The sequence below is a fragment of the Sander vitreus genome, chromosome 11 (assembly GCF_031162955.1).
Source record: "Sander vitreus isolate 19-12246 chromosome 11, sanVit1, whole genome shotgun sequence".
In the NCBI taxonomy this organism is placed as follows: Eukaryota; Metazoa; Chordata; class Actinopteri; order Perciformes; family Percidae; genus Sander; species Sander vitreus.
The window spans coordinates 23990371-24014797 of record NC_135865.1 but is presented as its reverse complement, the minus strand read 5'-3'; the positions used below and the strand labels follow the sequence as shown (position 1 = coordinate 24014797).

The 24427-nt window shown below is 41.0% G+C and overlaps 2 protein-coding genes across 3 annotated transcripts in view; one reads left to right on the top strand and one right to left on the bottom strand.

Annotated features, from left to right (window-relative positions):
* Nucleotides 1–12624, top strand: part of tbc1d8 (TBC1 domain family member 8) — a 28807-nt gene extending 16183 nt beyond the window's left edge. For both annotated transcript variants that reach the window (XM_078262443.1, XM_078262445.1), the window contains 13 exons: nt 134–283; nt 543–693; nt 1345–1559; nt 2442–2559; nt 4928–5213; nt 5771–5912; nt 6536–6634; nt 6769–6837; nt 6968–7238; nt 9684–9749; nt 9873–9959; nt 10105–10214; nt 11305–12624. In XM_078262443.1, coding sequence (XP_078118569.1) covers nt 134–283; nt 543–693; nt 1345–1559; nt 2442–2559; nt 4928–5213; nt 5771–5912; nt 6536–6634; nt 6769–6837; nt 6968–7238; nt 9684–9749; nt 9873–9959; nt 10105–10214; nt 11305–11709 — 2169 coding nt within the window. In that variant the 3' untranslated portion in view covers nt 11710–12624. The remainder of the gene's footprint in view (nt 1–133; nt 284–542; nt 694–1344; nt 1560–2441; nt 2560–4927; nt 5214–5770; nt 5913–6535; nt 6635–6768; nt 6838–6967; nt 7239–9683; nt 9750–9872; nt 9960–10104; nt 10215–11304) is intronic.
* Nucleotides 12625–13774: 1150 nt separating this feature from the next.
* Nucleotides 13775–24427, bottom strand: part of neb (nebulin) — a 65219-nt gene continuing 54566 nt past the window's right edge. Inside the window, exons 126-140 of the mRNA XM_078262442.1 lie at nt 24179–24283; nt 22526–22630; nt 21999–22091; nt 21503–21595; nt 21029–21121; nt 20687–20779; nt 20272–20364; nt 19820–19912; nt 18930–19022; nt 18323–18430; nt 17935–18121; nt 17367–17459; nt 16271–16411; nt 15958–16061; nt 13775–14598 (exon numbers count right to left, since the gene is read on the bottom strand). Coding sequence (XP_078118568.1) covers nt 14425–14598; nt 15958–16061; nt 16271–16411; nt 17367–17459; nt 17935–18121; nt 18323–18430; nt 18930–19022; nt 19820–19912; nt 20272–20364; nt 20687–20779; nt 21029–21121; nt 21503–21595; nt 21999–22091; nt 22526–22630; nt 24179–24283 — 1668 coding nt within the window. The 3' untranslated portion in view covers nt 13775–14424. The remainder of the gene's footprint in view (nt 14599–15957; nt 16062–16270; nt 16412–17366; nt 17460–17934; nt 18122–18322; nt 18431–18929; nt 19023–19819; nt 19913–20271; nt 20365–20686; nt 20780–21028; nt 21122–21502; nt 21596–21998; nt 22092–22525; nt 22631–24178; nt 24284–24427) is intronic.

The following is a 24427-nucleotide window of genomic DNA, read 5'->3' as shown; positions in this document are numbered from 1 at the left end:
ATGTAAAACACAGCATTAAGTCAAACCGGGATGCTTTTAATGTTCAAATAAATTACTTTAACTGCTCAGTTTTGACATGTAGGAAAATGTCTGCATGAAACCAATGATGTTATTCTCCTCATATTTTCCTCAGAGCGCCCCGACACCATACTACACCTTCTACTATGACACCGGGCACTCTGATGAAGAAGAGATAGAGGAGCAGGTTCTGCGTAACACCGTCAACAGCGAGGCTCTGATGACGGCCTTCCACCAAAACCAACCAGGAACCAACGACAACAATGTAAGTGGAGTCTGACATTTCAGCTTCAGTCAAACTCACATTTTCAACGACCAATTAACTGATTTAAGAGCTAAATTAGAGTATTGGTTCACCCAAATAACACAGTTTCTCACTAACTCCACTTACATAGACAAGCAGATGGTTTATTTGTTGTTTTTTATGATAAAAGAGAAAATGTTGCTGCCGCCACTAGCATATAGGGCATCAGCACACTGAGCAAGTCAACATTTCTATCTCTGGATCTGTGTGTTTGTGTCAGAGCAAGGAGCAGGTGAAGGAGCGGCTGTGGGAGGATCATTTCTTGGAGTTCGGTCGCGGCGTCCACATGTTCCGCACAGACAAGATCCAAAGACTTGTTGCCATGGGGATACCAGAGTCGCTGCGAGGGGAGCTGTGGATGACACTTTCTGGTAATAGAGAGGGAGGAAGAAAAACTAAGATAGTAGCTAAAATGAAAGTGCTTCTATATGTATGAGAACCAGTTTTTCAAAATTTTTGTGCAGAGCAGTAATTTGACCTATCCGCTGAACGCTTGCTTCAGCGTGGATAGTAGTCAACAGACACAAAACGTCTGCACATGGGCTATGAACTGGACTCTGCTGCACCTCCACATACTGTATGTTGTTTAAGACCACACCTTCTCAGTCAGAACCAAACTGCCAGCTTTTATTTCCGTCTGCTCTCAGTTCCTCAGCTCAGTTTTGCTGAGGAGGAACAGCTTTCTGGAACACAAACTGCAACTGATGAACAACACCTGCTGTGGAACTACAAGGGTGTATTAGGGCCATTGTATAAAAACATTTTACAGAGCCGCGGGTGGGGGGTATTAGTCAGAGAAAAAACAAAGAATGAAAGTGTCAAATTGCGATTTAAAAAAAAAAAACTAGTATTAAACGGTATTAAAATCAACTTGAAGAGGCTTGAAAATGCCTGAGATGGATAATCAATAACCACAACATGTTTATTTTTTTTGTTTCAAAGGATGAGAGTTGAAAGCAGGGGCTGTTTGGAAGGTGTCATTTTATGCTTATTTACAGCATCTCTACTTCTGGTTTGTGCAGACGCGTCCTCAGAGCTAGAGTCCCACCAGGGCTATTACACCAGCATGGTGCAGAAGTCCATGGGCCTGAGCAGCCTGGCCACAGAGGAGATTGAGCGCGACCTTCACCGCTCTCTGCCGGACCATCCCGCCTTTCAAAACCCCACCGGCATCGCTGCACTGAGACGCGTCCTCACCACCTACGCTCACCGCAACCCCAAGATCGGATACTGTCAGGTAGGGACCTGATGATCCGAGCGCTGTGGTGACGTTTGGTTTAGTTTAGAGTAGTTTATTTCTATCACATAGATACACAACATCACATACACAACATTAATAGTAAAACAAACTGTCACCTTAATTCATACAGTGTCATCTTAACTCGTTTATAATCAATCATCTGACTGAAAAGGTGTAGGTTAAAGCATTTGCTTATTTACCTACCCTTTTTTATTTATATTTAGCTCTTAGGTCCCTCAGAATCTTATCTTATTAAATATATATATTTTTTTTAATTTGTGTGTGTTATATACAGTACATATTACATATTAACACACACATTACGTGCAGAAGATATGAAACAAAACTAAATTAATAGAATAAACAAAATGCATTCCCATTTGTCAGAGCAGAGATCGTGATGTGCAGGGGCGATTCTAGGGTCAGACCTTTAGGGGGGCCCCTCAGCCCCTAATGAGAATGTGGACCCCCCACGCCAAATCAGTAATTTCACTGGCTAACAATGAATATATGTATTTATTATTATAACGAAGGATAAATGCAAAATATTGAACATATGAAAAACTACAAAAGTCCCTTTATGGTCTACCAGAATCAAATGAAATGATAATGAGGTGTAAACAATAAATAAATAAATAAAAAATAAAACTTTCCTTGACTGGGTTACAGGTGCATAGCATCAGCGACAGACACACAGGATACTAAACCTTTTTCTTTGAACCTGTCATTTTTTTGCCCTCTTTCGCTAACAGACAAGTTCGCAACTCTGACTCGAGGCGCTAAAATTGATTTTTTTTTTTTGGGCTGAGATGAAATTTACACAATTTTCATTGTCTGTGTTTTTTGCATCTTCCATCTTCCTCGTCTGCTTCGGTCCAGTCTATGAACATCCTGGCGTCGGTGCTGCTGCTCTACGCTAAAGAAGAAGAAGCTTTCTGGCTGCTGGTGGCAGTTTGTGAGAGGATGCTGCCTGACTACTTCAACCGCAGGGTCATAGGTAAGAGGTCAGGGGTCAAGAAAAGAAGAGAGCAGTGAAGCATTTTTAAGCTTTATTTGCACTTCAGCCACTTAGAGTAGCTGCTCCTTGTTTAAAGTCACATAACCACAGCATGTTGTGTTGTTTATTTTGCGGTTGTTTGGTCTAATCTTCTGCTTCTCAGACACCAAACAACCCAAAAGGTTTATTTTGGCCTCTGAAATAAGGCTCATTTCCTGCGTTTGTGAAGCAGATTATTTATGACATGCAAGGTGCTTTTGAAACAATTTCCTGTTCGTTTCAATATCCAGATGTTTGTGTATCCTTGAAAAAACGGCAGTGATTGTGTTCTGGGAATTTGTATGTGGAGCATTTTTTTTTGTTATTATTAACAATTTCCCTCACCCAGAAGAGACAAAAACAACAAGAATTTATCCTCTGTCTGTAACCACATTCAAAAAGTGAAACTTCATTCAAAACTTCATTCATTCCACACAGACTGATATATTTCAAGTGTTTATATTCTTTTACTTTTGATGATTAGAACTGACAACTAATAAAAACCCCAAATTCAGTATCTCAGAAAATTAGAATATTGTGACAAGGTTCAATATTGAAGACACCTGGTGCCACACTCTAATCAGCTAATTAACTCAAAACACCAGCAAAGGCCTTTAAATGGTCTCTCAGTCTAGTTCTGTAGGATACACAATCATGGGGAAGACTGCTGACTTGACAGCTGTCCAAAAGACGACCATTGACACCTTGCACAAAGAGGGCAAGACACAAAAGGTCATTGCTAAAGAGGCTGGCTGTTCACAGAGCTCTGTGTCCAAGCACATTAATAGAGAGGCCAAGGGAAGGAAAAGATGTGGTAGAAAAAAGTGTACAAGCAATAGGGATAACCGCATCCCTGGAGAGGATTGTGAAACAAAACCCATTCAAAAATGTGGGGGAGATTCACAAAGAGTGGACTGCAGCTGGAGTCAGTGCTTCAAGAACCACCACGCACAGACGTATGCAAGACATGGGTTTCAGCTGTCGCATTCCTTGTGTCGAGCCACTCTTGAACAAGACACAGCGTCAGAAGCGTCTCGCCTGGGCTAAAGACAAAAAGGACTGGACTGCTGCTGAGTTGTCCAAAGTTATGTTCTCTGATGAAAGTAAATTTTGCATTTCCTTTGGAAATCAAGGTCCCAGAGTCTGGAGGAAGAGAGGAGAGGCACAGAATCCACGTTGCTTGAAGTCCAGTGTAAAGTTTCCACAGTCAGTGATGGTTTGGGGTGCCATGTCATCTGCTGGTGTTGGTCCACTGTGTTTTCTGAGGTCCAGGGTCAACGCAGCCGTCTACCAGGAAGTTTTAGAGCACTTCATGGTTCCTGCTGCTGACCAACTTTATGGAGAGGCAGATTTAATTTTCCAACAGGACTTGGCACCTGCACACAGTGCCAAAGCTACCAGTACCTGGTTTAAGGACCATGGTATCCCTATTCTTAATTGGCCAGCAAACTCACCTGACCTTAACCCTATAGAAAATCTAGGGGGTATTGTGAAGAGGATGATGCGATACGCCAGACCCAACAATGCAGAAGAGCTGAAGGCCACTATCAGAGCAACCTGGGCTCTCATAACACCTGAGCAGTGCCACAGACTGATCGACTCCATGCCACGCCGCGTTCCTGCAGTAATTAAAGGAGCCCCAACTAAGTATTGAGTGCTGTACATGCTCATACTTTTCATGTTCATACTTTTCAATTGGCCAACATTTCTAAAAATCCTTTTTTGTATTGGTCTTAAGTAATAGTCAAATTTTCGGAGATACTGAATTTGGGATTTTCATTAGTTGTCAGTTATAATCATCACAATTAAAAGAAATGAACATTTGAAGTCTATCACTCGGTGTGTGATAAATGAATATAATATACAAATTTCACTTTTTGAATGGAATTACTGAAATAAATCAACTTTTTCATGATATTCTAATTATATGACCAGCACCTGTATATACAACACTCAGACTGAATGTCCATCTTTTGCTTCCATCTAGTGGTTAAAAATTATGTAAAACAGCCCCAGTCCAAAATTACTTGCAAAAAGTACAAGTACATGAACATCCCCTCAACTATCAAAGCAGAACATTATTTTTTAAGCAGGTAGTTCTTGATTTTAATCATACTTTGGGCAATTTGAGACTGTAATCATTTTAAACAAAGTCTTTTTACGGCTGCTTTTTGTTTAGATAAAATTTAACATATCAGAAAAACATTGAAAAAAACATATAATTTTGGTAACTCAGCTATTGTATCAGCACTGTCATTGTGACATGTCGGTGCATGAGGCCACCCGGTAACCCCTCCACCCCCACACCATGCATTATTTCCCCCTGCAGGAGCTCAGGTGGACCAGTCAGTGTTTGAGGAGCTGATCAGGGAGCGCTTGCCAGAGCTGGCTGAACACGTTCCAGACCTCTCCACCCTCTCCTCAGTCTCCCTCTCTTGGTTCCTCACCCTCTTCCTCAGCGTCTTGCCCTTCCACAGTGCCGTCTGCGTGGTCGACTGTTTCTTCTTCCACGGAATCAAAGCCATCTTCCAGTTGGGTTTGGCAGCACTGGAGGCCAACGCTGCACAGCTCTCGGCCAGCACAGACGATGGACAGGCACTTATGATTCTCACAAGGTAAATACACACAGTATTTGATGCCTAAGTTTTACTCAAAATGAACGGCATTTTTGAAATATCTTTCAAACTAATTACACAGCTAGAAAAAAAATGAGCAGTCTATGGCATAAACACCGGTTTGGTATAAAATATGTAGAAATGGCTGTAACAGGGATTTTGCATTCAATGTTTTTTTGTCCATAAATGTTTGAAAACAATGAGAACAACTCCCGCACACTGTCTTTGCTTGTCCGTAAATGTTTGCATCATGTTTGGGCGATTTCAGTCCAACACATAGTTAGTTAGTTAGTTAGTTAGTTAGTTAGTAAGTAAGTAAGCTATGCTGTTGATCTCTGGGACTGTTTCTTGATGCATTTCCTGGTAACAGAGCAGAACACTGCTCTTATTGTGTTTCTAAATCACTCTAATTGATGGTAACGAGGCACTGCCAATCAGTGAAGAGCCTGTTGCACATTTAGAACCTGGTTTCACATATCAAACTTTCATTTTGAATGGAGCGATTGGGATTACTATTGTGTTTTGAGAATGTGAACCCTCTGCTCTATGCTTTGCAGTTTTCTGGACCAGGTTGGAAGTGAAGAGTCGTCCTGTCCTCCATCCTCCCCGTCGGCTGCAGAGGAGACCAGCAGCAGCGACACCGATATTCCCGCTTTGGGACCCACAAACATCACTGACCTCATCAGCGAGTCCTACGAGGTGAGAAGCACACACATATAATGGCTAATGGTGATATTGGCCATTCAGTCATTGTTTTTGCACATTTTATGTAGTTATGTAGTCACATTTAGGTAGTTTGCACTGTCCGCTACAAGAAATCATTCCTACCACAGGCAGTACAACTTTTTAACACTTCATAGTGTTAAAAAGTTAGTGTTAGATAAGACTCGTATACATCATAATACTGCACTAAGTGCAACTTGTACAAACATAGGTTTTACTAACATCTTTATAAATACTATTTAAGTATTTGTACACTTTTACCCAACGTATATACAAGTTTGTACATTCTTTTCCTTTTTATTTTTTTAATCTTTATTTTTTGAATATTTGTTCTTGTATTCTATCGTATTTATTATTTCTTGTATATTCTGTATGTGTGCTGTGTCTGATATTGTGCTGCTGTAGCACTGACATTTCCAAATTTGGGATCAATAAAAGTCTATCTAATTTAATCTAATCTATGTAGTATGATAAGTGAGGTTAATTTGGGTAAATTAGGGTGAACTGACCCTTTACCCACATACAGTCTTAATCATTTGTGGAGGAGGACATGTTTGCTGTTGCACTGAACTTCTGCTGTTTGTGTTTCCTTGTGTCAGAAATTCGGAGACCTGACAGTGAGGCAGATTGAGAGGCTTCGCTGTCGACACAGAATCCAAGTGCTGCAGGCTCACGAAGACACCACCAAAGAAAACGCTGTAAGCAGACAGAGAATATCAATACTGTCATGTAGTCTGACTTTAAAACTACCTAAAAGACAGAATGAAGGATAACCTTAGAGTTCAGCATCGTCTCAGACCTCCCTCTCTTCCCCCTGTGTGTGTCTGTGCAGTTGAGAATAGTGACTCCAGATGTTTCCATCCCTCCAGAGAACTTGGCTGATGTCTACGACCTCTTCAAGGTATATTCTTATCCCTCCTCCAATTAACCAATTTCCTTTATCATTTTCAGTTGTGTATTGAGAGAATTTGAGGTTTATAGGGTAAACAAACTATTTAATGCTTTTTCTTATCTCCTCCTCTCCCATCCAGACTGAGCACTTCATCAGTCTGTACTGGGGTGACAGCAGCTCCGCAGCAGCGGCGGAGGCGGCAGCGTGGCGTTATGCTGACTCCGGTCGCTCCTATATGGAGCGGCAGTACCGGCTAGATCGGCCCCAGTTCAAGAGCCTGTACGGGCTGCTGGCGCCGTGGCCCGGCGGCTCAAACCAGCACTCTGACACGCTGGCCAACCGCACCTTCACCCTGCTGGACCAGGACTGCGACAACCTGGTCACGTTTAAAGAGTTTGCTGGTTGGCTGGGTAGGTAAATGGAGTGAAGGAGGAGAGGAAGAATCAAGGCCGATTGAGACACAATATGATCCCTCCATCACTGCTCTTCAGCTCCATTCAGGCTCCCTAAAACTAATGCTGTAAAAGAAACCTGTGACTTTGCCGTCACCACTACTACTTTCTAGGCAACAAGAAAAGGCACACACAGTAAATTATAAGATTTGATTTTGGGGAAAGAAATGCAAGAATGTTCTCAAAAAATAGTTTCAATGGAGACAGACCAAGTCTGGTTCTTTAAAAGAAAGAGACGTTCATCCATAAGTTGAAAAAAGAATACATTTAAGGTGATTTTTCTAGAATGACAAGGATACCTTTTGCTTGACTAGATACAACTAGTGATTAATAATAATAAATAATACATGTGTACTGTATCTTAAGAAATGTAAAAGGAATAATGGCTGAACTCATAATGTCCATATTATGTTCAGCATAAATCCAGTCACCATACACTGTTATCCCGAATTAGTTGACTTCACTAGACATTTGCGTGGAAACCCGTTGCAGAAAGGTGAAACTTAACAGGTCCAGTTGTATTAACACAGAGTGGTAAGTTGATGCAGCAGACAAATCAAGTTTACATTAGTAGTCATTACTAAAAATCATTAGTAAACATAGAGTCATAAAAAAAAAAGTCTAAAATAAGCATGTTAAGTTAAAGCTTTAGTGTGTAACTTTTTGATATTAATGAACGTCCGTTACATTCAAGCCATTGCCAAATGAGTTGTTACAAAGCTAATTAAGACTATTGGCTCCATACAACTCTCTCTGTATTTCTCAGTATGACTGTGTTCAGGAGATTGTGTCGTCCGGCAACTTTTGCGCGCAGAAACCTCTTCTGAAGTGTCCATGTTTTTTAATCCTGCGTGTCCTCCTTGGCTACTAGTAACTGTGGGTTGGAGGGGTGGGGGTGGTGCCCGATCACAGAAGGCTTGCATCATGTGGATGCTAGTGGTGGGCGGATCGATCCAAATATCGATAATATCGATACCACCGTTGGTATTGATATTGAGCCATACCAGCGTAAGGAGATTGATACTTTAGTTTTAGTTTCTCTCCAGTATGCACTGCTGCGCTTTCATCAAAGAGGCGACCTGGCGGTCTGTGTCTGTGTAGGTGTCGCTGCTTTTACACATGCTGTCACAGCGCAGAGCAGGCACACTTTGCTTCTCCTCCCCCCTCTTGTGATTTCATGTTGTACCATCACGTGACTCAGCCGCGCCGGGCAAGCAAGCAAGCAAGCAAGCAAGCAGCCAGGCCCGGCATTGGCCAGCAGCACACACACACACACACACACACACACACACACACACACACACACACACACACACACACACACACACACACACAAGCAGGACAGAGCAGAAGAATGGAGAGGAAGAGAAGCGTGTGGCTATATTTTCAGGCCAAAAATTAAACAACGGCAAGCTGTATAAGTTGTAAAAAGGCTGTAAGATACAGTGGTAACAAAACAAATTTATACAAGCATATGAAAATTCTGTCCTGGGTTTGAATTTATTAATAATCCAAAGGAAAAATCACAAAACCACTTAAAGGTCATGAAAATTCATTCAGATTTCGCAATTTGATGATGCATCCACCTTAATTATAAAAAAGTATCGGTATCGGCCATACTGGCCCTGTATTTACTTGGTATCGGGTCAATACCAAATTTTGTCGTATCGCGCACCACTAGTGGACCCGCCGACAGTTTTTTTGTCATTACTTAGAATTCCTCATGGGGGAGACAGAAACTACGCACTATAGCTTTTAACATGCAAAGAAACAAATATAAAACATAATGCTACTTAAGAACTACTAAAGAAATGATTTGTTCAAATAAATATTGCTTATTTTCCTTTATGACAGCATGGCTTTAAGAACAATGTATTCAATACATGTGTTCCAATATAACAGAAAAGAAGAGTACACATTAAAAACATTATTAAAACACACTTTAACTAGGACAGAAACTGTTCAGAACATATTTATTTTTCTCCCATGAGCCTTTGCATCCCTTCAGCACAGAGCAGTTCAAATCACCCCGCCCCTCCCATACAGAAACTTAACATCCTTAGTTAACTCTGCTTAATATGATGAGAGAGACGGTTTAGTATAAAGGATCTTTGATAGGATCTGTGCACTGCATGCTTGAGCTGATTATTACAAACAACTAATGTGATTTAGTAATGAATATAGTTTTTACCAAAACATGAAAGAATAAGTAGTGACCACTAAAAAGTTTAATTACAACTAAATCTGGGTGCTCTTGAGAGAGCAGAGAGACCAAAACAGACATTGAAACGCTCTAAAGAACTTCCGGTGTCTCTATATTATGGTTTGGAGACTGAAACAGGAGAGGCTGTTGCACATCTGATTAGTTTTAACCCTTTATTTTCTCTCTCTCCCCCCACTCAGACACTTTGTACTGTGAAGAGCTGAATGAGAAAATAAGGCTGCTGTACCGTCTGCACATCCCACCAGGTTATTCATTTTGTTAACACGATGAAAGTCATGAGTTTCAAGCTGCCGTCAGGGCTGTAATTAACTGATTAACTTTTGTGTGTGTGTGTGTGTGTGTGTGTGTGTGTGTGTGTGTGTGTGTAGCTCTGACAGAAAGTGAGGATGACCCCTCTTTGATGAAGAGCCCCGTGCTGTCCACAAACAGACCCCTCTATGTTAATCTGCCCTCAGGTCGGTCCAAACACACTGTGACTCATTAGCTCAACACAACAACTAAAGAAAAATAGACAAAACACCAGCAATGTATTATGTGTTAAAGGCTGATATAGGCTGTACTGTATGTGTCTGGTTGTAGTGAATCTGACTGTTGTTCCAGATGTTGAAGGTGAAGTGACAGATTACCAGGAGCAGCTGAAGCAGATGCTGCAGGATCTGGTCAAAGAGAGGGAGAAAGATGTGGAGAAGCCTCTGCCACTCATGAACCAGGTACTGCACTAGTGTTGCATTACACAGTCGAATCTCATCTTTAAGTGGCGCTTCCTTTATTTCACCCCTGGACTCTGTATGCATATGTTCTTTGTCATATCCTGACATTTTTCTCCCATTGGTAGCATGTATTCTCTTTCCAATAAACCATACTGCGCTAAAAATAACTCATCCATGTATTATTAAATGCTTATTTTGGTAAAACAAGTGTATAGAAGAAGCCACTCTATACATAACTTGAATATCTCTGACATTGGTGCCTTCCAGTGGTAGTAAACAAAACAAAAACCCAGGCCATCAAATGAAAGTTGAAAGTATAATCACGTACGATTTAAAGTTATTTTTGTCTGCTGATCGGCAATTTAAAAAATGAAATTAACTCTTAATTGACTGACTAATTAGGCCCTGTATGCTGGTCCTGTGACAGACTGGTGACCTGTCTGGACTGGAGAGAGCCTGTCTCTCACCCAATGCATGCTGGGATAGGCCTAAACCCTTTTCAGAATAGACTGGGAATATGTAATATTACTGGCTTAATCTATCTGTTAAATTCAGACACTTTACGTAAAAGTGACCAGGATGCTTATTCAGACATGAGACCGACATGTTAATTTGACGTCGGATTAACGATTTTCTGAAAGGGTCTTTTATTTAGTCTCCCCTTTTCAGGGTGAACAGGATGAGCAAATATCTGATATATCAGAATCAGAATCACAATCAGAAATACTTTAATAATCCCAGGGGGAAATTATTTAAAAATATAGGGCTGCAATCAACAATTATTTTGATTAGCAAATAATTTGCAATTAATCAATAGTGTAGTGACCAACTGCCAAAACTCAAAGATATTCAATTTACATTGATAATGAATGATCATAAAACATAATAAAAATGGCAAATTGTTATATTTGTAAAAGCACTTATGCTTAAAAAATGACTTTTTTGATTTTGATTATCTACTAATCAATGTTTAATGCGTTTTAAGAACTAATCTGTTGGTTTGTTTTAGAAATTCCGGTAGAAAACATTTAAAGAAACTAAATGATATAATGTGATGAAACGCTGACCCTTTTTATTTTTCCCTCCACAGCGTGAGTTCATCCAGTTCTGTAAAACGCTCTACAGCATGTTCCACGGCGACCCAGAGGAGAACGACCTCTTTCAGGCCATCGCTACGGTAACGAGTCTGGTGCTGCAGATCGGCGAGGCCGGCCACCGTGGACACAGCTCGGGGTCAGAGGTCACCAGCCAGGAGGAGGGGAGAGGAGCCGCTGAAGATGCTGGGGTCGATGCCAGTAGAGGCAACGGGAGTTTGGCAGCAGAGAATGAGTGGACGGTCAGCTACGCTCAGATCCTGGCGTCGCTGCTCACTGAACAGGCGCTGGTGAACTTCTTCGAGAAGCCGGTGGATCTGTCCGCTAAAATCGCAGAGGCCAAGGAGAAGCAGTATCACCAGCGGGCGGGTTTGCTCACACTGCAGCAAGGGACCAGCTGACTCAAATGTGAACAAATGTAAGCAGCGACACAAACCAAATTTCTAATGAAGGACACCAAAATATCAGTATCATTTGACACAACGTGACAGAATGCAGCCAAGGAAGCTAAAAAGCCTTAAAGTTATCTGTGAAATGTAATTAATAGTATGACTGCAGGCAGCCACACTGGCAGGACCTGGCCTGTGACTCTTTTACCTATTTTGGCCTGGAACTGACAACAGAAAGGTGTTTGTTTTCCCCCAAAACATTTTGAGCCAAAATCTAAAGCTAAAATCTCAGCAGCAGTCCATGTAGTGGTCGACTCACGGTATCAGCCAGCAACATTACTAACATCGGAAGATCATTTTGTGCTCTGGGCCTGGAGAAACTCTGATGATTGCCTTCTTACATCACCATGAGGATGCCTGCAGTTAAACTGTGTTGTGGACAAATAATCCATCACCACTTTCTAATAAGGCACCCCTTATAAGTTTTGATCCAGAAGGTCAAACAATCCATATTGAGCAGGTTACCTGATGAACTGAAGAGCTAAAAAGACAAACAAGTGTCCTGCTGGAGGAGGAGATTTTCACAACCTGGCAACCCCACATTTGCTCCTATTAATCACTTATGACTGATCTATAAATCACTTGTAACTGATAAAGGCAGTGATTAAAACTCACTGAATGAATCCCTTTATAAAGGCTGCCTGATGAGAAAGTTGTACCAATAATCCTCACAAAGAACGGTGCAGCATTAAGGACAAATCTAGCATATAATGTTTTTTTTATCAATTTTATAACTTTCTTTAATGTTACATGTTTTCAGATGCACGCATCTCGAAATAAATATTTTCTAAACTTTTTCAAATTACTGGAAGAAATAATCTACAGTTACTGCTGGAACTGTTCTTTGAATAAAAGACATTGCATAAAGACGTCTCTTTTCTCTTTGAGTTGTGTCTTTTTCAGCTGTTTGGGACAGGTTGTTATTTAGCTCTTAACATCATTCTGAATTGGAAGCTACGGCAGTTGACATCAGGACAAGTCAACATTTGTCACGTTGATCAAATAAATATGCAAATTTAAAAATTGCCTTTTCTGTAAGTCGACTTGCAGAACTTCTTAGGCCCTGGTACAGCGAGATGGCGTCTCTGTTCTTACCCACACCTACGAAGCTGTGATTGGCTTTCTGAGAGCTGTTAGCGAGCACAACACTGGAGATGTGCCCAGCAATTCAGAGGCTAGAGCACAACTGTATTGATATGGTGCTTGAAGGCAAAGTCTTGAATACGGTGGCCTTAAAATGTTGAAAGCTGGGCTCAAATTCACCGAAACGTCCACAAATCAGCAGCGATATCCTAAACAGGGGCACAGTTATTACCACCCGAAGTGCAAACAGCTGCATTGTAAATATTATTTCCGTGAGTTAGCTGAACTTGCCTGCTGTATTGTTGTCATAGTAGACATTGTGTATAAACAATCTGCGCTCTCTAGCTTTGTAAAAATATAACTGTTTGTCTGCCAGAGAGCGCTGACACGTATTTTGTGTTAAATCCCCGGCTCAATAGTTATCTTGGACACAATTCATTGCTAAACAAATTCTAATTCTTACCATAAATGTTCACGTTACGTGTCATGGGTAGAAAATACATATAAAATAAATGTAATCGCTAGATTTTTTTTGTTTTTGAAACTCTTAAATATTGATATTGGCTTCAAAAAAATATAAACTTGTTTGTATTTGATTTGGGGAACTTGTCAGTGATTATTCTGTAAATGCAGAACAGTTTAAACCCATTCAGCAGAAAAAGTGTAAATAAAATGTAAGGCAGAAGATGCCTAAAGTCAAAGTTCAGAATGAGGGGCGCCTGGATCGCTTACCTGGTAGAGCGTGCGCCCCATGTACAAAGGCTCAGTCCTTGCCGCAGCGGCCGAGGGTTGGACTCGGACCTGCAGCCCTTTGCTACACGTCTCCCCCCCTCTCTTTTCATGTCTTAAGCTGTCCTATCAAATAAAAGCCTAAAAGCCCCAACAAATAATTGTTCAGAAAAACGTTGAGAATGTAAAGAAAGAGGCAGAGTGCTGCAGGAGCTTGGTGTGCTTTATTAGCTACTGATTAAAGGTAGAGGACCTAAATAATCAAAGAAACAAAACACACATTTTACTAGCGGCCAGCCTTCAGTACAAAGTAAGACTGAGACTTGTCTTGTACAACTCTTCACGAGTGGTTTTATCATGGAGGAGACAGATGGTAACTGACTCCTTAAAGGTTTCATTATTGTAGTCATTTCTTTTTCTCTCCATAGAATTTCCATTAAAGGCGTAATTGGAGATATTTGAGCCCATTGTTTGGGTAGTACAACTCAGACAAAAAATGTTTTATATATATTAAATATTTTTGAAATATACAAAAGGCGTATTGTTAGTGAGTCTTGCGTTTCCAAGAGTGCCTTAGAACAGTTTAAACAATCTAAAATAGTCTGCCATTCATAGTATGTATAATCAGAAATATTTTATGTGTCATGTCATGATGCTTTTATCACATCCACAGGCAACAGGGGCAGCAGCAATATATGAATCATAACAGACGAGAATTACAACACAAATAAAATACAGTTACAGAGCTACAAGTAACTAAAAGCTACACATTGCACAAAGCCACATTTGTGATCACAGGAAGACAAATCAGTTTGCCCTGTGGATGTGTCACGCCCACTCTGTAGAGCTTTGTCTTTAAACTGCTTCAACGTAGTTGGCTGGCAGCATGCCGGTCTTGCCGGTGCGCTGCACAGTACCGTACATCCACCCCTCATCAATGGCCTGCACGTTAACAATGACATCGCCATCCTTGAAGGACACCTCATCATTGTCGGCTGCACCGTAGTCATACAGGGCACGCACAGTTTTCTGCAGAGAATAAAGAAAACCGGTCAGTCGTAATGTATACGAGGGTGGTGTGAGAGTGGGAGTTTAAAGGATAAGGTTGATGATAAAATATATTATTGTTGGTGTCAACAAATCGCATAAAAAGACCAAAACTAGCAATGAATTGATCCTACTAACACGTAGGAGCACCATATGTGTATTAATGAGCTGCTGAAAAACGTCTTTTAACGTTTAACGCACATGCATTTTCAGCAATATTTGCTAAAAACTAAACTACTTTTTTTTATTAAAGGGGCTGCACTTGAAATACTGAACAAAAACAGCAGGCTGAGATTGCCTCCATGCTGATCGGGGCCTTGAAGGACAAATCAAGCATGGATTTATTGTCCTCTTGTATCGATTTTATAACATCTGTTTCTCTAAGTAATAAATGTTTCCAATTGAAATAAATATATATATATAAAAAATGTAATTACTGGAAAAAATAATCTACAGTAATCTACAAAAGCCATGCTATACTGCCCTCTCTGGTGGAAAGTTTCTAGCCTGTTTCACCCCAAAACTCGCAGAACATCACTGATGGATGTGGTTAGGTGTGGTCAGAAGTGTGCTTTGCAGCACCTGTAACGACACGCAACAGTGATGTCACGTTGTCCCGGAGTTCACCAGACATCACTGCAGCAAGTTGAGCAGGTAAACCACTGGAGGTCTAGCCTGGCTCCGCCCTCCTACCTACTTCCGCTCAATTTTCATTTTCCTTCAGTAGACCGTCTGGGTTTGCGTTCTCCGGTCCAAATATTTGGCGGTCCAATCAGCGAACAGAGGGAGTGGCTGAGAACGATGACGTTGAGGTCGTGAGCTTGTTTGAGTTGTAGTTCCGTAATGGCGGCGGAGAAAGATGCAAGCGAAGCCATTCGGTCAGTTGTGGCAACTCTGCCGAACATCCAGAAGTTAAAGCCAGAGCAAGAATAATCTTTGCTGACTTTTGTTGGTGGCCATGATGTTGTGGCCCTCCTCCCCACGGGGTTCGGGAAAAGTTTGATTTTCCAGCTCGCTCCGTTAGTGGTGAAGGAGTTGGCTAAGGTGAACGCTAGCGATGCTAAGCCGACGTCACGAACAAACGTTAGCGATTGGTTATGGCTGATCCAGAGTGGCTCTGATCCAATAGTTTTAAACTTCAACAGAGTACCCGCCTTCAAGGAAGTTAACACTTGTCAATGGAGAGAGGCCAGACTCTCTGTACAAATGAAATGTACCAGAGTCTGGTAGGACCAGGCTACTGGAGGTCAGTCAACCAATATATTTAGGGGCATTTTATTACTCTTTAAGCATTCACTTCATGTTTGTGTAGTGTGTGTATAGGGAATAAGTGTTACTTACCCCGGTGGTAGAGGGGTGTGAGGGGACGGAGGAGACGGTGGTCTGCTGGGTGGCCACTGATGATGACCTCTGCTGCAGCTCCACAGTCTTAGCATGCTGGTAACCTGCAGATGTTAAGATAATAAAGGAAACCACAGAAAAGGTACAGCCTTCTTAAAACTGATACAATGACACTGCAATGTGTAGATACTAAACCCCACATACTTCCAATCTGTGGTGTTTGGTAAAATACTCTTGATATGCCAATATAACGTATCATACAATATTATACAGTGTATGTTGAAGTTTGTTATGGTGATTCTAGATCATTTACCTGTAGAAGAGGCCATGAAGCCGTTGCTGTAGAGGGACATGTGGTGGTCGGGGTCCTGGGACACCTCAGACTTCTCATCAGCCATGCCGCTCAAGGCGCTGGTGGAGCGGGAGTGCTCCTTGCTACGGCGCTGAGCTTGCACTGTTGGAACAGCGTCAGAGGTAAGATAGATATGGTTCTTTAAGACTTTATGTAAAATAATCACACAATAATATGAGCAAATGTAACATTTACATCACACTAGCCATGGCTGAAACACATCTGTTTAAATTAGCATGTGGAAAATTCAATGTCGTAACGTAACACTTTGTCTCAGGGCAAGATATCTCGACAAATGGTAGCCAGATTGTTGTGAAATATGACAGGAATATTCATAGTCCTCAGATGATTATTCCTAATGATTTTGGCGACCAGTGACATCTCGTCCAGCTTCTGCTCTCGGGTTATGATCACCTTCACTGTAACACTTTACTTTAACACCCCCTATTTAGCATTTACTAGCTGTATATAATTACAGATGACATGGTTTATAACACACTATTATGTAGTTGTAAGGAGATATAAGGACATTTTGAAGTATTATTATATAATATAACTCCACAACTGGTCTATAGAGATAATGAGATAATAATTGCTTGATAACACTACAGTATATGACATATTTGTAATGATAGTGTGTGACTGACTGATTTGTACGCACAAATAAATAATACAAATAATAAATGCTGTAAAACAAACTGGAAGATTTGTCCATGTGGGTGATTAAAATATTATTATATCTGATATGATATATATATATATATATATATATGATAATTAATAAATGTAAAAATGTTTATTATTTGTTATATGGGGAGTTAAAACTTTACTTTAATATTTTGGACCATGACAAGGTAACTCAAAAAACGGATTGATATAAATGAATTTGTATTAATTTAATAATATCAGAGTCTAATAATCTTATCTTGTTTTATAATCCTTTGGAAAAATGACAGTGTAATGTGGACAAAATAATGTTTATTTATACAAAACATAACTAAAATGATATCTCCTTCTTTTGACCTATGCAGTCAGCCTTTTGAGCTTCTCATCTCACCTGACATCATGTGCAGACTCCTGGACTGGATGTTGTCCTCAGCAGGGTCGTAGTCAAACACAGAGCCGGGGTTTGTGCGCCACACACGCAGATCTGAAGGCACAAAGAGTCAAATACAGGATCAGTCCAGCAATTACTAATTTAAAGTAACCAACGGCAATCTGTGGCATAAAATGTGTCTCAGTCTGTGTGCTAAATTTGCCCCAGTTTGTGTCTCTCATGTATTAACATTACATAGAGCTAAGTATCGGTTTTCCTAATAAATTAGATAAATCCAATACCTCCAAATACCTTTTAAAAGATCATCAATGTTTTATCTTTCTGAAAAACATTGATTCTTAGCTCTGCGAACTGTATTAAATTTGCCTTTATCAAGAAAAATCAAATACATGAGCCAATTTCTTCAACACTTGGAGTATTTTCATCAAGTTATTTAAGAAGTTATTCTACAAAGCCTTGAAAGACTGCGATTGGCCTTTTTTCTTTACAGTTCAAATGTCTTGTATTAGCAGACACCAATAGCCCCAAGACACAAAATGAATGACTGTGTGCATTATTGTAACTGTACCAGTGATGGTCTCCTGGTCATGCTCAATGGCACGTCTCCTCTCCATCTCCACCACACGCCTCTGGATGCCACGGTAGTTGATGTCGCTGAAGTCTTGGGTGTTCTTCTTCACGCGCTCTGTCACCAGGTCAGAGGTGGTGGGAGTGAAGCTGCCCTTGCTTTTCTCAAAGTCCTGGTGGTATCTCACCTGGAAGCACAGATCACAACCACAGTAAGTCTAACCACATACACTGTCCTGCCCCAGGAAACACTCACTAGAGCACCAAACATGTATTCATTTGATTTAACAAGAAAAATATAGAACACCAGCCTTATCCTTCAAGTAGAGAAGTAGTAGAAAAGTAAACTATCTGCAGGAGAAAATGAACAAACAACCATAAAATCTTACTCCAGAAATGATGCGCTGGGTCTCCCTGACGCGCCTCATCTCAGGTGTGTCCAGAACGAAGGCAGCCTTGCCCTGGACCTGCTTACGGAAACTGTCAGAGTACAGCACCTGGTGGAAAGTGGAGGAACACACACTGAGCATCTGAAATGTTTCAATCCTGAAGCCATTATACAATAGCAGTTAGCATCCACAGGACGGTGTGGCAAAGAGACGTAATGGTAAGAGGACACACAGCTGCTGGCAGAATGAGTTGGGGTTACATTACTGGGATTTCAGACAAATGAATTAGAAGGGAGATTTTTTATTTAGAGGTTTAAGTATTAAATGAAAACAAGATTAAGTCCCAATCTTCAGTGGGAGGATGGCAGGGTAACAAGATGAAGTGGAGCAGTTTCAACAACAGAAGAGGATAGTAGTGATGATGTGCACAGACACACCCGAGCTAGTAGTATTAAACACATAAAAAAAAATAAAAAAATAGATCAGTGGGAAGAATTAATACAATTAACTACAGCCGGGAGACAAGTCAGTTAGAAAAGGGTTAACATGGGGTAGAAGAAGAACACATTTTAAGTTGAATGTGTTCTTGAAGTTGTTCTGAAGGTACCGAGCTAATGTTTTCTTGGTTCCTTTTGACTCGCTCCATCTCTGGGGTAAACACCACAGGAGTTCCCTTGGCTGAACTGTCTTTATACAAAACCTATGGGACAGAAGCACAGTGCCCCAAGGGGCCAATCAGACACTGTGGACCACACACAGACCACACACCTATAGGACTGGTTTCATAGACTTGGATTGACCTCAAACTATTTGTGTGAGTATACAGATAAAGCAGTTTTCAGGATATTTCCAAGATGAATTAATCCGAGAGAAGGAATTGCTTTGATGTGACATTTGTGGCTTTTGGTAAAGATTTAAGCCGTGTCTGAGAAATTGGTCCTATAGAGTGACTCATCCTGGTAGCTCCTGTTGAACCGCCAGTATCTCTGTTGTGGAAACAAACGTGGAAACAAACACACTCCTAACGTCTCAGCAGATTTAGTTTGTCGTTAGCTGTGAAGTGGAATTCAACTTAGAAGCTTTATGTGAAAAAAACAGGCTGTGGGTTAGAAAACACGGCATAATTGGGGGGCATCACAGGCCAAAGAGAAAGGGTTTCATTCAGCTTGAGGGGTTGATGGTTGAAGATTATCGATGGTGTAAGAGGAGAAAAAAGAAAAGAAAAAAAAAATGCAAATGGCGTGGATGAAAATGAAGGCTACATTAGGGTCAAAGTGATGATGAAAGCAGGGCTGGGGCTCAGGAAACTGCAGGCTGTGCCTTGGATGAAGATGGATGAAGATGGATGAAGATGAGCAAGAGGTGATGAGAGTGTGAGATGACAGCAGGAAGGAAGGGGAGGGAGTAGCAAACAGGCTTATATTGGGCATTATTGATGAGCTCTACTATCCACTCTCAACAGTTAGGAGCACACGTGGTTGGGTTGTGTTCCGCTACCGAGCTGATGTGCTTCTGGGTTTCTTTGACCCGCTTCACCTCAGGGAGGTCCGATATAGCTGTGCCTCGACCCAGAGAGTCCTTGTATTTTATCTACCCAACAGACAGTTTGAGTTTCAGGTAGAGAAAGTGGAGGAAAAAGTAAAGAGCAGGTCAATCAGAGACAATTGCTGGAAGACAGAGACACAGCACAGCACCAAAAATCACAGCAGACATGAAACATGTAATTAACACCCGAGAAATGGAGAAGCAGGTTGTGATAGAGACACAGTGAGGTTTAGCTGACCCCACAAGGCTCATTGGTGTTATATCTGCGTGGTGGGTTTGATGTGACAAACAGTTGGGACATCTAAACGAGCGGTGAAGGCTCAGGAGAGTTGTTATTATGACAGTGTTTGAGGGAGATGAAGAGGTAGAGGGGCGGACGGATGCAGGGTCACTCTGTGGAGTACCGTGCTTATGTTGTGCTGATTGCGTTTAACTCTCTCCATCTCTGGGGTCTCTGACACTGACGTGCCTTGTTCCACTCCTGCTTTGTATTGAATCTTTGAATGAGACGACACAAACAAGTCAAACATAAACACACTCAAAGGCAGGACATTTAAGATTTAAAAATCCAGGGAAATGGAATAAAACAAAATGGAGGGAAATTATGTTTTTGCAGAAATGTGAATTTCAAATCAAGTCATGAACCAAGTCCGGTAAATAGGAGTGATTTATGAAACTTTGTTAAGGTGGAGGAGGGGAAACCAATACTAAACACATGGAAGGTAATGTTTTTGACTTTTAGACGGAGAGGTCAGTGGGTGTTTTGGGAAATGATTTTAAGAGGATAGGATAAGGATCACTGCAGTCTTTTTCCTCTACCAAGCTGATATTCTTCTGGGATTCTCGGACCCGCTTCACCTCAGGGAGATCTGGTATGGATGTGCCTTGACCCACAGCATCTTTGTACTGAATCTGCCCATTGCATAAATTACAGAGACACAGAGTAAGACAGGGACAAACAAAAGCACAGTATGTACTGTGTTATATCTGCGTGGTGGGTTTAATGTGACAAGAATAACAATTCTGGCATCTAAAGGAGCGGTGAAGGCTCAGGAGAGTTGTTGACAGTGTGTTTGAGGGAGATCAAGAGAGAGGTAGAGGGGCAGACGGAGGTAAATTAAAGAACAGCACAGAAGGATACAGGGTCACTCTGTGGAGTACCGTGCTTATGTTGTGCTGATTGCGTTTAACTCTCTCCATCTCTGGGGTCTCTGACACTGACGTGCCTTGTCCCACGCCTGCCTTGTATTGAATCTTTGAATGAGACGACACAAAAAAGTCAAATATGGTGGTAACACATTTAAAGGCAGATTAGTTTTCAATTTATGAGGGAAGGAAATGCCAATTAATAGGAAATTAAAAAATTTTAAAATCCAGGGAAATGCAGACTTTTTAAAGGGAGAAAATAAGGGAAATTGTGTTTTTGTGGAAATGTGAATTCAAAATCAAGTCATGAACCAAGTCTGGTAAAAAGGAGTGATTTATGAGACCTAGTTAGGATGGAGGAGGGGAAACTAATACTAAAAACATGGAAGGTAAAGTTTTCTAAACTTTTATACTAGTAGAAGAGGTCAGAGGGTGTTTTGGGAAATGATTTTAGGATAATTAAGAGTCACTGCAGTCTTTTTCCTCTACCAAGCTGATATTCTTCTGGGTTTCTCGGACCCGCTTCACCTCAGGGAGATCTGGTATGGATGTGCCTTGACCCACAGAATCCTTGTACTGAATCTGCCCATTGCATAAGTAACACAGAGTAAGACAGGGACAAACAAAAGCACAGTGTATACACAGACATGTCCATCCATTCATAACAGCACACACTTCGGAGCAACGACAGTAACACGTTATTACTTCCACCAATTTTTACATATTTCAGTGGTAGTTGGGTATGTTGGCAACAGGTAAGGCTGAGTTAACATTTAGGGCCTTCGGGATCCAAAAAATTCTATAATTAGTAAAAACTAAAAAAGTAACATAATAAGCATGAAAGAAATCTGTGTTGGATTGAAAATGGCATTTTGAAGAGATGACATGTCAAGAAAGGTCTGGTTATATTACTGGTCACTAGATAAGGAGTGAATATGGAGGTTGAGTAGGAGATGAAGGAGGGCAGGGTCACTCTGTGGAGTACCGTGCTAATGTTCCGCTGGTTGCGTTTAACTCTCTCCATCTCAGGGGTCTCGGGCAAAGCTGTTCCTCCTCCCAAATCCTCTTTGTACTGAATCTTTACATGAATGAGGAATGAAAGCAGCAACCAGTGATTAGCCTGATTTCAACTCTTGGATAATGAGGACGAGATGTTTGATTTCATTTTTGCACCTTGTGAGCAAAATCCGACAGACACCAACAAAAACACACTGAATGAAACAAACATAAATCAACATTTAAAAAGGCACACATTTTGTTTAACAACACACAAGCTCTGCACTAACAAGTATAAATGTTATAGAAACACTATAGAAAAAACTGTCAGGGGTTAGTTGCATGAATTAAAATGCTGCATATTCTACAAGGTTAAAAAATATCTGTTTGGTCCAAAGAAATGAGGGCTGCAAACCAGGGATTATAAAAGACAGAAAGTAAAAAAAAAGAATTAAGAAATGTAAGAAATATGTTATTAGAAATCGTTAAGAAAAGATGTTTTTATATAGTAGATACCGAGCTGAAATTCTTTGTATTCTCTTTAACACGAAGCATTTCAGGAGTGTCCTTTATAGTAGACACTTTGCCCATTACGCTTTTATGGTCAATCTGGTATTGATGCTATAGGGAGAAAAACAAAAGTGCAGTTAAAATGTTTCACAATGATAAAGAGGTAAAATAAAAAATAAGAAAAACAGAAAGCCAGAAGAAAAACTACTAAAATGTACTTTATACCACCTTCACACCAATAACCAGGGTCGGACCAGAGTTATCTGACCCGTGTTCAACTCATAAACTGTATAATATTAATGGACAACGCATCCGAACCGTTGCCTTAAACCTGCATTCTATCTGAATTTTAAAATCGGCGATAAAGCAGGGGGTGTTTTAGGGCGTGGCTATGATGTGATTGCCAGTGAAAGTGTGTAATGTAACGTGGCTCCCTCTCGTCTAAAATCGTCACATTCGCAACCAGGATGGCTGCGGCCGTAACGGAAAACTCGACGACTCATAGCAGATCTCCACAAACCAATGGGTGACGTCACACATGCTCTGTCCATTAATATTATACAGTCTATGGTTCAACCCTTATTATATCAACTCAAACCAAGCCAGTCTACACCGGTTGATCACTGATCATGACAATTCAGATACGACATGGGTCACAACCTGGGAGCGATGCATACCAATTACCTCACGTGCTAGAAATGGGCGGGGCTTTACACGTCATATTCACTGAGCAGCTAACATCACATACTCCAGTCCAGCCGCACACTACCAGAACTAATGTTTTGTACTTGAATTCCTCATTGTACAGTACGCTCTCGATTACGTTCTAAAGCACAAATAAATAACCATTACACACTCAACACATTCATTTTGAGGAGACAGATGATCTTGTGAGTGTGTTCACGGGTGACTCTCCCTGGGATCCCTCACTACCCTCGTGACCCCCTTCTCCTCCACTGGTAAGCCTCAGCAGCAATTGTAATTTTCCCCCATTCCCCTCCCCAAGGCTGTGTTTTCAATTGTTTTAAAATTATCTAAATAAAATGTGTTGTTCTTTTTAAATTGAACCTCGTCTCTGGCTCATTGTACCTGAGCCATTGTACCTGTGTGTCCTTAATTGTATCGATAACATTGCAATTAGGAGGTCAAATCATTCCCTGGGTGAAATTCTCCTCCTCTTCATTTCATTCATTGCAGGTGCAGCAGTAAACAAGGAAGTAGGCTACCCTAATGATTTAGGACTATTTTAGGAGGAGGGGAAAACATGTTTCTTTGTTTGCTAACATTCAAATTAAAGTTAGGCTTTGCTGTCGGCTTCCCGACTCGTTTTTAAAAAGACGGAGAGAAAAAGAGAGAGATTTGCGCGAGCCAGCGGCCGCACTGAACTGCCATTTTTCATACGTTTACGTTCCAGCGCTTTCACAGGCAGCTTTTTTCCAACTGCAACTCACTACCCTTCTCCAAAGTTGACTTGGGCAGAGCGGTGGACATCTGGGCACTTTCGCCACTGTTTTCGCTCATACTGCTGTTCTTAAAGGGATTGAATTGAACCGCTCGCCTCTGCTGTTATTGAAGCTGCCTGTGAAACCCCAGCGTAAAGCATAGTTTGTTTTTTAAGGTGCGTGGCGACCTGTGACGACTATGCCATTGATTACTTACAGTGCTGAAGTTCTTCTGGTTCTCACGGACTCTCTGCATCTCTGGAGTGTCCAGGACCGGTACATAGTGGGACATGGTCCTTTCAGCCTCCTCCTTGTACTTTTTCTGTTGGACAAAAACACAGATAACAGGAATTTTTAATTAAAATAGACGTAAAAGAGTTTTACACAGTATTCCAGGAGCCCTCAGTTAATTGTTTTGAGTCTCCAGATGCACAACCTAGAAGGGGATATGTTTTAAATGAAACTT